At 35.7% G+C, this 16,773-nt stretch overlaps 1 protein-coding gene across 1 annotated transcript; it reads right to left on the bottom strand.

Annotated features, from left to right (window-relative positions):
- Positions 1 to 1,418: 1,418 nt before the first annotated feature.
- LOC763330 (low-density lipoprotein receptor-related protein 2) lies at positions 1,419 to 14,329 on the bottom strand. Its single transcript, XM_030978412.1, has 7 exons — positions 13,947 to 14,329; positions 12,272 to 12,376; positions 11,252 to 11,449; positions 6,376 to 6,567; positions 5,100 to 5,219; positions 3,264 to 3,455; positions 1,419 to 1,761 (listed from the first exon to the last, which is right to left on the bottom strand). Exons 1-7 carry the CDS (start codon positions 14,326 to 14,328, stop codon positions 1,757 to 1,759), a joined length of 1,194 nt encoding a protein of 397 aa, XP_030834272.1. The 5' UTR covers position 14,329; the 3' UTR covers positions 1,419 to 1,756.
- Between the last annotated feature and the right edge of the window lie 2,444 nt (positions 14,330 to 16,773).

Here is a 16,773-nt window from a genome sequence, read left to right as displayed (position 1 = left end):
TGATTAAATGCAATACGAGAAGGAGAAGGTACAGTAGAGGTCGTATTATTTTCTTTCACGTTGCGCTCTTCTGTTTATGTTTGAAGGACAAAGAATCGTTCCTACGTCCCTCTTTTTTTATTTTACCATTTGATGGAACGTAACAAAATCTCGATTGTTTTCTTTTCATTTTTAAATCGAGTTGCCAGATTTGTGACTGTGCTATGAATTGTGCATGATTCATTTTACTTTTGGGAAAAAATTAACTAAATATTTTATTTTATTGAAGAGTACCCTGTACTTGTTACCTGCTGAAAGGTGTATTATTGTAATATAATACAGTTAAAGTATAAACAAAATGTAATACAAATTGTACAACCTCCCCCATCGCTCATATCCCCCTCTCATTCTCTCTCTCTCTCTCTCTTTCATTCCGTTTATACACTTTTTTCTTTTGTTTATTTTTCTCCTTCCAATATATTCATCCCTCTAACCCTGTTTATGTTACTTTGTAGCGCAAATGTACGCCATCAATAATTTGTATTATTTCGTTATCAACTAATTATTGTATATATTGTATTACGTTATCTATGTAATGAACATGATAAAAACAATAAAACTTGATTATTTGAAAATTTATCGGATTTATTGTTCTCTATATTTGCCATGTCTACTTTTGGTGTCAGCAATATTTTATCGATTATAGCAATATTAAATTCCTTCAAGAAATCTTTAAGAAATAGACTAGATAAAGCCAAGTCATTGATATGATATCAAGATGTTTTGACAAATCGTCAGTTTGATGAAACTCATCAGTGTAAGGTAAAGTTCAATATTTCTAGAATAATAGTACCTCGTATAAACAAATTATGAAAAAGGAGAATTTCAAGTATATATTCACAATCACGTCAATTATTCTTTACCAAATTTTGATACCTAGGTAAATAAACAAGAAAAGGGTGATTTCATTTTATTCATTGCAAAAATATGCTTAAATTTAAAGGCATGCGGTATAAATGAAAATATAGAGATTATTTAAAAAAATATCGGAAGAATATATATATATATACTGTATATGCCGACATATTTTACATTCAAATCGTACAAATCAATGGAACATTACACAAATAACACAAACGGTAACTACAAACATTAAATTTAACTTACAGATGTACTGCGCTAACTAGCTGACTATTTCGGCCTCATGGACCTTTAGATCTAACCTTTAGACTAGGCCTTGACATCAAATATTTCGGTCTTGTCCCGGGAGTGTCACAATAGATTCAAGATTCAATTGTGGTTTTATTCACGACTTGTCAAAAAGTCTAAAGACTAAAAATGCAAGTTTACATCAAAAATACAATCATATAAAAAAAACACATTCAAAAACATATATTTATATAAAGAAAACATAGCAAATGGGGAAAAAATATATATATATATAAAAATGAATAAATGTTTACATAAAAAAATGATGCTAAGAAAAAAAGTAGGTTTGCGAGAGCAAATCATTTGGTCTCGTGGGCTATCGGTCTTGAAAACTCTCAGGTATAAAAAGGGTCATGAAACCAAAAAAAACTGTATATAGGTCAAGAAGACTAGCGATCGAGAAGACTGTAGTCCTATATAATCTTAATTAAATGATTTTACTTGAAAGATGTACCATTTATAATAATCTATTTCGTATAGCCGTAAAGTATATATCTGTTTTACATCAGATTTGAAGCATGTCGTGACTCATCATTGCTGCTGCATCCAAGAGGAATGTTCGATCAAATTATCCTGCAAAACATAAAATATATGGATGGTAAACAAGATTTCAAACAATGCTGTCATTTCTCATGATCACGACCGAATCATTAAGATCATCCTCGATACACTGCAGTTGTTTCTGGTCATTTAAACTGTTAGCAATGTACGTGGAAGAAAGATAAACGATTATTCATTTCTTCAGACAAAATGATGTGCTTCCCTCTGCTTAAATCTAAATTAAGATTTTTGACTTAGACATTTCCTCCGTTTTCTTCACCCTTAATAGAATATACTGAATTATGAAAAATTGGCGGATATTTAACATGTTTGAACCATGTTATGTGATGTACCACTGTTCAATCAATTACCAAAAATGAATGAACCAGTAAAGTGTAAATGCATCTATATTCATTTTGTATTTGATGTTACTTTATATTCAGTGTCGGCCCCAGACGTGCAAATTGGCGATGTTCCTTTTAAATCTTAAAGGGGAAGTATACAAATTATGAAAGAAAAAGGTATACATGGTAGCATTGTCAGTTATAAAACTGCAAACCACACTGGCCTTGGATAATACATTTTGAATTTGAATTTGATTTAAAATTTGAAATTAGAAATTTGAATTTGAATTATGATTAAAGACTGAAATTATAGGAAAATGATATGCATGTATATATACATGTAGATGAAGATGTTAAGGGAAACAATAATAAAGGCGCATTCAAAGACTTTTGTTGAGAAGTAAAAAGTGCTAACCTAAAAAAAAACAAGACAACCAAAAAGGAAAAGGAAACTAAATAACATCACAAACAACAACCCAACAAACAGCACGACAATAACAGAAGAAGAACAAATGTGGAGAGAAAAATGATTCGATTACTAAAATTAATAAATGAATAGATAAATAAATTAATTAATAGATTTATAAATAGATAACCGAATAAATAAATTTACCACTTAATACAAATAAACGAATAAAATGAGATCATTTAAAGTCGTTACTATTTTTGTTCTCGCATTGATCTGCCGAGGACCCATGTAAGCAGTGACACATAAATGATCCTGTTAAGGGTCAAGTAAGGCTGTTATATAGCGCAAATGCAATAAAACATTGCTCATTGCGCTTTTAATGACAAATTAATGACAGTGACAAAGAACAGAATAAGCCTATTGAAGTAATAAACATTCAGTTATTGAAGAGTTGAGTTTTATAATAAACATACATTTATGCAATTGGATTTTATAAAGCGCAAATCCAATAAAACATTGCTCAATGCGCTTTTCATGACAAATTAACCCATTGTCGACCGGCACCGGATGACCCCTGTAATAAACCTATGAGAATGACAGAATTCAGTTCTCAACGGGTTAATGACAGTGACAATGAACAGAATAAGGAAAAAATATAATAATAAATATTCAGTTGATGAAGAGGTATGTTTTTAAGTTCTTTTTAAAACAGTCAATTGAGGTGGAAGTGCGGACAAATAAATGAAATGTTAGGTGCGGAAACATAAGGCTCCTCATCATACCTGTACATACGGGAGGATCATCCGACCATTGACCCTTTTCACATGTGATGTTCCTAGATCCCACCAAGCGGTAATCATCTTCACATTCGAATGAAACCGTTGGACCGGCTGTAAATATATATCGGGGCAGCTTTCTTGGACCAACTAGTAACCTCCCGTGCTCTGGAGCCGCAGGGACTTCGCATTCAGCAGCTATATCACGGCGAAAAGAAAAAAAAAATCACTCAATATACGTCTCTTTGGGGTTTGTTCAGTCTTTAAGTAACATGCTTAGGAAATGTGATTGCACTGCGTATATTATTATCATTAATGCATTCAATCAATTTTAACAATTTCAGATAACTATAATAGCATTACACCATGGGCACAGTCTTCGTTTAATTCGAGGCTCAATTCTTTATTCATATTTATAGCAATGTCTCACAACGTGAGATGGAGTCTGTGCAGACTAACGTGTCCCTACCCGAATTCAAAGACATCTGCCCCCTGCAGGCCCGACGAGCCCGGCATCCCCCTTCCCCCTGGCAAAAAATAATTATAATTATAAAAAAAATAAAAAATAAATATTCACGCGAATTAGGGGAAAGAATGAAAAAATTGTGCTGTTACCCTCTCCCCAACAATTTCACCGGCTGGCTGAGTCGCCGCTAAATATTTTCTCACGAATTGGGCCGAAAAAGACCAGACGTGCACACTGACGATGTTCATTTTAAATCTTAAATGGGAAGTATACAAATCATGAAAGGAAAAAAGCATATTGCTCCGGTTGTCTCATTTTCGCTCGCTGGAACATTGCCAGCACAAACCACTGACCTCTACCTCCTGGACGGATCATCGCCCATTTCCATTCACTATACGTTACGTTAAAAAAGCTGTATTGTCTTACCGTTCATGAATATTCATGTTTTTGCTTACCTCGGCAAAATGTTTGCTCTTACTAAATTGAAAAATTACGGTGGGGGGGGGGGGGGGGGGGGGGGGATGAAATGGACATAATGAACGAAGCAGAAGTGATCTATGATAATTCATGCTTCTTATCCTTCGTGTGCTTGACCTATATTCTTAAAATCGCTCGGCAAACTGAGTCCAAAGTTCGACTTGTTTCACATGTGTATTATAGGCAATGGCGAGCTCGCAACCTATTTTGATCAAATTACGGTGGGTGAACTTTCAAAAGTCAATGGGACATGAGGGTTCCAATGAAAGAGCTAGTAATAACGTACGTCGGGGTGGATGAGCTTTTCGTTTAAACAAAAAATGAATTTTGTTAACGATTTTTGGGGGTAAAATTCCATAGTCTAACATGTTAGGCTACTGACTCTGACGATAGGGGGCGTTGTGAAATGAGACTAAACGGAGCTATATGTTTCACATGTATAGCATTGTCAGTTACAAAAATACTTACCATAATGGCCCTGTGGGCCTAGATTAAGTTATAAAGATTATGATTTTTTTTTTTATAATAGGAAAAAAATAAGTATATATATATATATATATATACATGTAGATACCAAAAACAGATTTTAAGACAATCAATAATGCAGGGGCATTCAAAGACTTTCGTTGAAAATTACCAAGTGCAAAAATTAAAAAAAAGACAAAACCAAAAACCAAAAAGCATATAAATAACCAAAAAAAAATACCCCCCAAAAAGCAATTTAAATCGAACTAACCATACTAATTAAAACAAACTTCTTTACGAGAAAAAATGGACGGGAAAATTATTCGATTACAAAAATAGATTAATGCAAGTCAATGAATTGATGAATGGATAAACGAGTGAATATATTTGTAATAGACATAAACGAATACAATGAGATCGATTGAAGTCGTTACTATTTTCGCATTGATCTCCCGAGGTATCAGGTAAGCAGCGGCAGAAAAACGATCCTGTTGTGCGTCGGTTCCAGCAGACTCCATCATTGAGACAATCAGTGTCACGGCATGCATTACCGCCTGGTAGGGTGCGGGGGGAATAAAAATATGTCGTTGGTATGGAGAAAAATGAATTCGTGAAAATGGCCATTTGTATTCGTTCAATGAGGAAAACAGATTGTCTATCTTGAGTTTTGTAATAATCATACATTCATACAATTTTTTGATATACCGCAAATCCTATGAAACATTGCTCAATGCGAATTATACATGGCGAATTAATGACTATGACAACGAACATGATAAGGAAAAAATATAGTAATAAACATTTAGCTATTGAAAAGACATCTCTGTAAAGGCTGAGTCCACTCGAAAAATAATTTACTTTTAATAGATGCAGAAAAAAAGAGAAACAGAGCAAAAAAAATTGAGTAAAATCGGACAGCTATTAAAGGAGCTAAAGAGTATGAAAAAGTATGGATCTTAGAAAGGCACTACAAAAATTGCCAATTTGGTTATTGGTTTGTGACGTCATTGCCTCACTACTTATCAATTGCTTTATATATGTTTATTCCATTAATTTCCCCTTTTATCTTGAAAAACTCGAATTCCCCATGCCTTTTTCCAGGTTATATGATTTGGATCATATTGCGTGCATGTCATTTCACAAAAATCTTTTATGAACTTTGAAGAATTGATACTATTTTCTGAATATTGTATGTTCATAATCATTGTTTTTTTTTTATATAAATAGTTTATAAAAATTCAAATTTTTCAAAAAATAACTGGAAAAATTACTATATATTTACTGCAACCACACACAAACATATTGCTATCAATATAACTTAATAGATGCTGGTGTGAGGAAATTAGATTTTTACAGCGAAAATTGGAAATTTAAATTTTCAATGTAAAGTTAAGAATTACTAGTAGTGTATAGTGAGGCAACGACGCCACAGAACAATGAGTGAGTTGCCAATTTGTCTTGTGCTTTTCAAAGTTTTTCAAGTCATTAAAAATTCATAATTTTCTTATTAGTTATCCGATTTTTCTCAAACTTTTTTGATTGGTTTGTATGATTTTTCTGCTTCCATTGAAAGTAAGTTATTCTTGGAGTGGACTTGCCCTTTAAGTTCTTTTTGAAAGAGTAAATTGAAATAGAAGTGCGGACATATGAAGGGAGGGGGTACACTCAAGTGAAATGTTAGGTGCGCATACAAAAGGCTCCCCACCATACCTGTACATACGGGAGGATCATCAGACCATTGACCCTTTTCGCATGTAATTTCCTTAGATCCCACCAAGCGGTAGTCATAATCACATTCGAATGAAACCGTTGCACCAGATTGAAAGATATCTCGAGCTTGCTGTCTGGCACCATCTAGTAACCTCCCGTGCACTGGAGCCGCAGGAAACTCACATTCAGTAGCTATATCATGGTAAAGAAAAGGAAATCATTTCACTCAATTAACGTCGCTTTTGGGTTGTTTCAGCATTTAAGTTAAAGGAGATGTAATTGTACTATGTATATTATTATCATTAATGCGTTCAATCATTTTTAACAATATCAAACAACTAAGCAATTATTACATCATGGGCACAGTCTTCGTTTTATTCGCGGATCAATTTTTCTTCATGTTTATGGCAATATCTCAAAACGTGAGATGGAGGCTGCGCAAACTAAATGCCCCTAACCTCATTAATATACGTCTGCCCCGTGTACGTGCCTCTCTCTCTCTCTAAGTGCCATATCGTTTGACTTTGGCGATCATGCTGTTCCTCAACCATTGGCTCCTAGCCTTCTGTATGAGTACCACTCCAAGTTCTTTCACTCCTCTCTCTTCCAACAATTTCTGCAGACTGTCCATACAAAGTATCCTCCTTCTTCCCCTACTCCTTTTCCCACAATTTTCCCTGTCAAAGCAAGATTCTCTAGGCCTTCTTTACGTGTAATGTGACCCATGAGCTTCAACTGCCTAATCAACATCTCACGTATCATTTTCCTTTGCACTCCAGCTCGTGTAAGAACTTCCTCATTACTAACTTTGTCAGTCCAGGGGATTTTCATTATTCTTCTTAAAAAACACATTTTGCAACTTTCCAAACGCTTTTACTGTATCAGGGGCTAAAGTCCATGTTTCACTACCATACATAAGTACTGGGTAGATGTTACAATTCAATACTCTTATTCTGGTCTTCATACTCATTGTTCGATTTGTCAGAATTTTGCCTAACTTTGAAAATGCAGATTTAGTTTAATAATATGTTATTTTAGTTTCAAGTTTCATTTTGGACTGCTCTTCTTGGAGACCACCAGGCACTTTCTCACTTGCTCTCACTTTCTTTTACAACTACATTCAGGAGTCTCTGGATATCTTTCTCTGATTCAGAAAATAAAACAGTGTCATCAGCATATCTAATATTTCTGATTGAATGGCCACCCACTTGTATCCCATTTTCATCCTCCAATTCTCTTAGAATGATTTCACTTTACATATTGAACAGGTCCGGCGACATAACACAACACTGTCTGACTCCCCGTCTGATGTTAATTTATTCACTACTCTCTCCTTCTACCCTGATGCATGCAAACCGATTCCAATATAGACTTTGTAGCAGTTTTAGATCTTTCCTATATATATCAAGCTTTTTCAGCTCTTCGAAAAGTTCTGAATGTTTTACTTTATCAAAAGCCTTTGAATAATCAATAAAACACGTGTACACATCCTTTTGCATTTAGGCTGCTCTCTCCGTAAAATGTCTAACCACATATATTGCATTTCTTGTGCCCGCATCCTTTACAAAACCAAATTGTTCCCATCCGACCATGGGAGTTATTCTACTTCTTGCTCTCAAAAGCAAAATCCTCAAAATAATCTTAGTGATATGGCAAATAAGGCTGATTGTCCAATATTGCTCACAATCCACGGCTTCCGGTTTCTTTGGGAGAGTAATGAAAATGGATCTGCCCAATTCATCTGGAAATGTTCCGTCATCTTATATTTTGTTGATAATTTCTGTTAATCTATCATCACCATATTCCTCTAATGCTTCAAACATTTCAGTGACCACACCATCTGGTCCAGCTGCTTTGTTCTTCTTCATCTTTGACATTGCCCAACGGACTTCAGATTTAAGAATTTTCTCCCCTTTGACTTCATCTGTAAAACTCGGCATTGCTTCCCTACTATCTTCAAAAAGTTCGCAAATGTATTGCGTCCAACTACTCATTTTGTCCTTCATTTGAAACAGGATGGACCCATCTTTTCCTTTGATACAGCCAGGGTTTGAACAACCAGACTTTTTACCTAAACTTTGATTTATTCTTTGGTAAACATTACTATTCTTATCGAGTTGATTTTTAATTTCTGCACATTGTTCGTATAGCCAGCTCTCTTTTGCCTCATCACAATTTTGCTTAATTTGTTTGTCCAGGTCCCTATATTTCTTGCATTGTCTATTTCCAATTTGCTGTCTATCTTTCATCATTAAAAGAATCTCCTCTGTCATCCTTCTTTTTCTATCTTTTATCGGCATATAATCTTCCGCTGTTTCTACCAGAATATTTCTCATCGTCTCCCACGTGTTTTCTTCACCTTCATCTACGAGCAACTCAAACCTATTCTTTACTTGTACAGTAAATTCTTGACGTATGTCCGGTTTACTCAAGTGTTTAAAATCAAAAATTTTCACAACTGTTAGTCTCTTGAGTTTCTTTAATTTGTACTGAAGTGTACATATCACTGGCACATGATCTCTCCCGCAGTCAGCCCCGGGATATGTTTTTGATTGTTTCACTGCTCTTTTAAATCTACTATTTATGGCAATGTAGTCTATCTGGTTTCTGACGATGTCGCCAGGACTCTTCCAAGTGTATACTCGTCTAGGGTGTTCCTGGAACCAAGTATTAGTGATGACCATGTTCTCCCCTCACACCACTGAACCCATCTTTCCCCTCGTTTATTCCTTTCACCAATTTCATGCGGACCTACTGATTTGCCTTCTGTACCATGACCGACTTAAGCGTTCAGGTCTCCCAGGACAATGACAATGTAGTTAGATTTGCACTGAGATTTAGCTTTATCTAAGGAATCGTAAAAGGTGTCAATAACTTCGTCAGCCCTATCTGCCGTTGGTGCATAAATCACTATGATTGAGATGTAAAAAGGGTGTTCCTGTAGTTTTAATAGGAGCACCCTATCACTTACACACCAGTGTCCCAACACACTCTTTGAGATATCTGGATCAAGCAGTAACCCTACACCTCTTTCATGATTTTCACCTCCTGCATAAATCAATCTTTACTTATCTATCCCAAACTCGCCGTTATTCAGCCATCTTGTTTCATTTAGTCCTAATATATTGACATTTAGCCTCATCATCCCTTGTTTAAAATGTTCCAGCTTGCCGCTCTGATACAGTGTTCTCACATTCCACGTTCCAACTCTGATGGTATTTCAATTTCGAACAATAGCTGGCTAACGATCTGAGATTATCCAGCACGCCAGCTATTATCAGAGGTTCACCGTTGTCCTAAAAGGATCTTCCGCCGAAACACTCCTACTGCATCGCTGCTTCCCAATGCAGAGCAAGCTAGGCTTATTTAAAGGCGGCCTAAACTCGTCTTCCCAAATCAACGTCTTAGGAGTTATGCAAGTTTTATTGGTCCTACTGGTGCCACCCAGTACCACCACCAGCCCCCTGATGTTGAATGGCTCCCTTTTAGTCGCCTTTTACGACACGCAGAGGATACGTGGGGGTATTTTTGATAGGCCCCCACCCCAGACCTTTGCCTCACTATTTATAAAGGCAAACAAACTGAATAAATACTGAGATTCGAACCCTCAAGTCAACTCCGAAGTTATATTAGTAAAACGCTGTCCTTACCGATTGAGCTTACGATAAGTTAACGTTTTTACAATTACTATCACCCTATTAACAACCCTACCGGATTCCATGTGGGCATGCGCTTGTTTCCTTCGCAATTGCGCAAGCGCAGGTTTCCTTCGCGATCTCAATCTGGGCCAGCCAATGCCTTAGTCCATTTGCGTATTTGTGTTGCGTATAGCTGCGTATTTAATGGCAAGCCGTTTTAGCATTTATTCCCATTTTTTGCTATCAAGAAATGATTTTCTGATGTAAAGCAATAGTAATTCTTGATATAAAGAAGTAGGAATAAATGTTAAACGGCTTGCCATAAAGACGCAGCAATACGCAAGCCAAATACGCAAAGGAAAAAAGACGCGACCCGTGTACAGCATTTCAGTAGTTGTTTTCTTTTTTGTGGGTATGTATTTGTGTGTGTGTGTGTGTGTGTGTGTGTGTGTGTGTGTGTTTGTAACCATCTAACAATAGGAATCATTATCATTAGTGATTTTCCCACTGTTGGAACCATGAGAAGGTTAGACTAAAAAGATGGGTGAGCTTTACTGAGCATGTACAGTAGAAGCAGACTACAGTGTGTACATCCCACTGTAGTTCAACCTTGGCTCGACTTTAAACCTGGGTTTAAGTTTAGACTATAGTTAAACCCGGGTTGAACTAAACCTTGCTTTCTGAGATTTAAATAAAATTTAGACCTGAAGTCTGGTTTAGCTAAACCCGGGTTAACTTAAACTTAAACCAGGGTTTAACTAAACCAGATTTCAGAATACGGGCCACTGTATTTTCATATATGAGACCCAACAGACGTTACTCTTATTGATTCAAAATAGTACATTATACAAGTATGAAATTTATCAGGGTTAGATAAACAATTCTAGACTTAAAATGACAATTGTTCATGTTATTGATGTTTTTAAAATCAGTTTTAGACATTACCAATTTTGCACCTTTACCATTAAATACATTTTCCAAATTAAATGTTATTTAAAGAATTGATCTATTAATGTAATTGTGTTACACTTTATTGAGAAGTTTAAGTGGTGGATTTGTTCAACCTGAAATTCGTTAAAGGAATACATGATGGCACACATCGTGAATTGGTACAGCACCCCCAGAATACACGTTACTGGCATTTGTTCTCCTATGAAACTACTCAGAAATTTGACATGAACCGTAAAGATGAGAAGTAGGGGTAAGGGCTAGATGATCATAAATTGAAAGCCTATTACTATTAACAATCAATGAGGGCGTAGTAAACTGTTTTGGAGGCTGTGCAGTTCCATTCCCGGTGGTGGGACAAACGTCGGAGTAGTCGTCACAACAGTTTCCATTATCCACACAAATGCTGTCACAGTAGCAACCCTCAGGATTACAAGAATACTCGGAGTTTACACAGCAGCTGTCTGAACAGGATCCGTTTCTTGGTGCTGGGGATAAAATTATTAGAATAGTTGATTTCCGACATAATGTATGCACAAAATGAAATACTCAAAATTAAACATGGGCCTACCATAAAGCATGTGTTTTACGGTAGTCCAATATCATAAATGCTAACATTTTAACCACTATAAAAATTATATGAAAAAGACGAAGATATATATGCATGTATGTTATTCAGAGATTTTCAAAAAATCGGGGGGAAAAGAAGATACATATGCATGTACACGTTATACAATTAATCCTATAACCATTGAAATTCCTACTACTTGTAGTGATTTAATGTGTATGTGGTGTATCTATGTGTGGTGTGTGTCGGCGTGTATTTTGGTTCTTATGAATGTGATTTTACTTCTGGAAACTAACCTTTAACGTTACCATATAAACTACGTGAATCAAAATCAGTTTGTAGACGAAGACAGACAGCCGACCTTATCTCTAACCCAACTCATATCTCTGTATTAGTTTTTAGACATACTACATTTATATCATTCAGTTCATTGTACCTTGAGTATTCCGAAACAGTGTTTAAATGTTCACTTTTTATCACTTTTATACTTCGTTCACCAAGAACATGTTTCTTCATCCTAAACTAACTTACTATATTTTATATATCCTGCGACACATCAACAAAACATTACACATGTATCTATGGACAGTTCAGGTCGAGACACATTCTTCAGACTTGTACTGACAAAGATATTGTTGGTAAATTTCTGTTTCCCTGTGTCACAGAACTACTTCATCAGATTCAAACCATCTTGATATTTGTTCAACAATAATAGCAGATGTAAAATAGGAACAATCCTTACTGCAATACTCATCAGATGAATCTACACAGTCGCTAAATCCATCACATACAGCAGACCCGTAAATACATAGTCCGTTCGTGCACTGGAAAGCAAACTCACTACAACCTGACAAGGCAAAATATATTTGAAAGGGCTATAACATTTATTAAACATTTTACATGGCTCAATCAGTTCAAACGTGTTGGCTAATTCGTACTTCTTTTATTTTCTGGCTACTAATCAATAGTTGTTATTATGATGATATCCTCCGAATTAAAAAATAATAATATTTATTAGAAACTCAAGGCAGAAGCATAAATTAGTTTTTTCAGGCATTCATAACTTTGTTATATTTGAAAGTTGTTTGAGCTTTTCTCATATTCTTATATGTATACGCATTTACAGAGGGGTAGTTCTCCATGGCCTTCTACATCAATAGACGAACGATCATGATGATAGCACTAAAAGGCTTAGTATACTCCAAAAATAATTTGCTTTTAATATGCAGACAAACCCGAGAAACAGAGTAAACAAAAATTGAATAAAATCGGATAACGAATAAGGAGGTTATGAATTTTAGAAAAATATGAAAAACTATGGAACAATGGAAATCACTACACAAATTGCCAATGTTTGTTATCGGTTTGTGACTTAAATGCCTTACTACTTCTCAATTTCTTGATACATTACTTATATCCCATTAATTTCCCTTTTTATCCCCCAAAACTTAATTTCTCCATGCCTTCGACCAGGTTATATGACTCGTATCATATTGCGTGCATGAAATTTAACAAAATATTTTATGAACTTTGAAGAATCGAAACTATTTTCTAAATAGTGTACATTCAAAATCATTGATTTTTATATAAATAGTTTATCAAAATTCATATTTGCATGATATAACTGAACAAATTACTTTATATTTAGTACATCCACGCAAGGATATTACTATCAATATAACTTGGATGCTGTGTGAGGAAACAACATTCTTGGGGGAAAATGGGAAAATTATATTATCAATATAAAGAAAACAATTAATTAGTGAAAAGTGATGCAATGAAGTCATAGACTTATGAGTGTCTTGTGATGTTCAAAGTTTTTTTATGTCATTAAAAATTCATAACTTTCTTATTAGTTATCTGATTTTGCTCAAACTTTTTTAGATTGGTTTGTCTGATTTTTCTGCTTCTATTGAAAAAAAAGTTATTTTGGAGTAGACTTGCCCTTTAGTAGCATTTCCTTGTTGCCAAATTATTATTCAGATTTTCGATTCGAATTTTCTTTCCTATAGTCTGTATACGTTTATTGTGTTATTGGCTGCTTACATCTTCAAAAACCTGGCTTTCATTGTGTTCACCATTTTCCAATTATCCACTTATGTTTTTAATGTAGTCTGTACCTTGTTTCTCTTTGATGGTTATACTTGTTTTGTTTTGTTTTCTTCTTTAACGTTTGCTTGAAGTGTCATAGTTTTATCATGTTTTTATTGCCCATTGACTGTTTTTTACACATTGTTTTTAATTGATGTTGGAATTTGGAAATAAATGATTTGATCTTATTTTATTTTTATTTTATTTGAGTGTCTCGAATGGTAAAGATCCTTAAAGCGTAGCGAAACAAGACGTATGAGGAAGCAATCGATTAAAAAATTGGTACAGTTAATTAATATGAAAAAAGCATAATCACCGTTTCTCACCTCCATATAAAGAACCTATCAGGATGGAGAAACCCTTATCGGTACCAAGCGCATCGGTTGAGAACTGCAGCCACATATTAGGATGGACAGACCAATAATGATAAAGCAAATCACCAGGAAGGTTATATGTCAGGTGGAATATCAGCGTACTCTCTTCAAATACGTCTGAGATCCCCGTGTAGATGCGAACGCAATCACGAATTGAGTGCAGTCTCAAAGTCTCTAACGTTATGAATAACGCGCTCCGATGGACATATCTTACATGCCACAGAAAGTTCTCGAGATTATTGTAGTTTTTAGGGTAGTTAGGAGAAGACACACGTATGACTTCATAGTCTCGCATAGTGTAAGTTGTATTCGATATGAACACGTCTGAAAACATAATGAAATAGGTATAATGCTTGAAAGTCTCTTGAAAGATTTGTTGGGAGGAAAAGTAGAAGGTAGAGAGACTAGACCGAGAGAAAAGAAACAGGAACCAGAAAGGGAATATTAAGACATGGAGTGGAATGACAGTGAAAGAGTATTCTAGGGTGGCATAAAATGGAGATGTTTGGGAAAATGTTGCAATTAACCTCCGAGCTGGGAGAAGATACCTTGAAAGATAAATAGATAATAAAACGTAATGTAGCATCTGTGTTTTGTTGTTAGCTGGTATTAAACAATTTTCCTCTTATCAGTCCATGGGGGTGTTTCACAAAAATTCTATGTTGAATTTATCTCTAAGTTGGATTTAAAAAGTATGGAAAGCCGTTAGCATCTATGAAAACATTTTGTAAAAGTTATTTTAAAAGGCATAAAATGTGGATGTGGAATTTATTAAAAAAAAAGTCTAAAATACTTAAATTTTGCTTTTGATTATATTTTATTTTAAGGCTACAAATGGCTCTCCATAATATTTAAGTCCAACTTAGAGTTAAGTTTGCCTAGGGATCTTTGTGAAACACCCCCATACCGTAGCTTATCTGCATATGTTTCTCCTTGCAAAATGGTATTTACCAAGCTATTCTTCCACCTAGTTCCATCCATGCCAATATGCCAAAATCAATAACGAAGGGGCTGTGCAAGTATATCTATCAGTACATGCTATATGAATTGTAACCTCCAAATGTTGTATCGTTTCGTGCGCCAGAGATTCCCTTTAGTGAGTGTGTACTATATTAACTGTATAGCATGAATGAAAGAATGAAGGACGGATATGAATACCTATTCTTCTATATTCGCTAGGACACACGTCTTGGTAGTCATCGCAACAATTACGGTCATTCCACTTGCATTCGATGTTACAGTAGCAACCCTCGGGGTTACAAGAATACTCAGAGCTAGTACAACAGCTGTTTGAACAGGATCCGTTTTTCTGTGTTGGTTCAGCTGATTCTGAAAAAAAAAGCAAAACATAAACTCCATTGCCCGTATTATGAAGTCTGGTTTAACTTTCAACCTAAAGGTTCAGGTGTAGTCTTAACAGTGGCGTAATGAGAAGAATTTTTTTTTGGGGGGGGGGGCAGAAAGAAAACGCAGAAGTGAGCGTAGCGAGCGACACAACTTGAGCTTAAATTGTCGTGGGGTCCAGGGGCGGAGCCCGCGGAAGCTCAGGGATTTTAGGCATTTAATTACGGTTAGATGAGCAACCAGGGTCCAGACTTAGGGCCCCTGGTGGGGTCCAGGGCTCGTAGCCCCCGCAAGCTCAGGGGTTTTTGGCATTTAATCACGGTCAGATGAGCATATTTGTATACGTTATTGTTGACATTGGCAGGTCACTAATTGGCGTGGGGCCCAGGGGGTGGAATCCTCAGAAGCTCAGTGGTTTTAGGCATTAATAACGGTCAGATGAGCATCCAGCGCCGGGCCCGCTTCAGGGCTCTTGATGGGGTCCAGGGGGCAGAGCTTAAGGGTTTTAGGCAAAAATAACCTTTGTTTCGAAAATATGCATAACATTTGAATGTGATAGTAAACCGGTTAAGGCAGTTCGTAAATAGCTTCGGAAACACATGACCCCAAAATATCCACAGATCTTTCACACGATGGAGACATCCTACTTGTGCACTTTAGAATAATCCCTGCCAAAGTGATGGAGGTGCTTCGTGAATACCTTTGGATTGCCTGTTAGGAAAAGTACTTCCACCTGTGTATCAAATAAATGTACTATGTTATTATGAAATAGAATGAATCTTTTTCCAATTTTAGGTACAGCGTTCAACATCATTCATAATAAATGGCCTTTTTATTAGCCTAATTCGAGTACAGATCAAATATTCTAAAAATTACAAATGGACCATGTTAATGATAACTGCGTGCTATGCTACCCGGACAAGAAATTATTCGGGACTGGGGTTGATGAGATATTTCCGAATTGCTAAAAAGGGTGGTCAGTACTCTAGAGATTAGCAGAGAGTTTGTTAGCTGTTTAATGGGAGAATTATATCGCGATTATTGTATGCCTACAATGCCCATGTCTTTGTAGCGCCCTCAAGTTCTCCGAGCATGATTTTTTTATATGCGCGATTGTATCAAAACATAACACAGAAAGAACACAGAAACCTCGTTTCTATTGTAGCGATACTAGTTGTTCTAGAAACGAAAAAAACCTTAAGCTGATGAGAAAAGTCTAATTGAAGTAATTTTGATTCACAAACCACGAAATACCAGCTTTCACGTTAAAAGTCCTAAACTGCATGTAAAATGAATGATCGCGTGCACACACATTGGAAACTTTGTTTTCGCAATGTCAAAATGACACGCCGCCTTTTTGTGTAAAAATGACACAGTTTTTACTCAGATTTTGATGAGATTTCCGGCACACTTACTCTTTTACGATCAAGCATGA

The sequence above is a fragment of the Strongylocentrotus purpuratus genome, unplaced genomic scaffold, assembly GCF_000002235.5.
Source record: "Strongylocentrotus purpuratus isolate Spur 01 unplaced genomic scaffold, Spur_5.0 spur5_scaffold_1, whole genome shotgun sequence".
In the NCBI taxonomy this organism is placed as follows: domain Eukaryota; kingdom Metazoa; phylum Echinodermata; class Echinoidea; order Camarodonta; family Strongylocentrotidae; genus Strongylocentrotus; species Strongylocentrotus purpuratus.
The sequence above is the reverse complement of the archived record's forward strand: the minus strand, read 5'-3'. Positions and strand labels throughout refer to the sequence as shown.

Coding starts and splice junctions, on each gene's coding strand:
- LOC763330 (XM_030978412.1), bottom strand. CDS start 14,328: ATGTTTTCAGACGTGTTCATATCGAATACAACTTACACTATGCGAGAC. Junction 6,568..11,251: donor GCCCTCATTGATTGTTAATA/GTAATAGGCTTT, acceptor ACCATGATATAG/CTACTGAATGTGAGTTTCCT. Junction 5,220..6,375: donor TGATCCTCCCGTATGTACAG/GTATGGTGGGGA, acceptor GCACCCTACCAG/GCGGTAATGCATGCCGTGAC.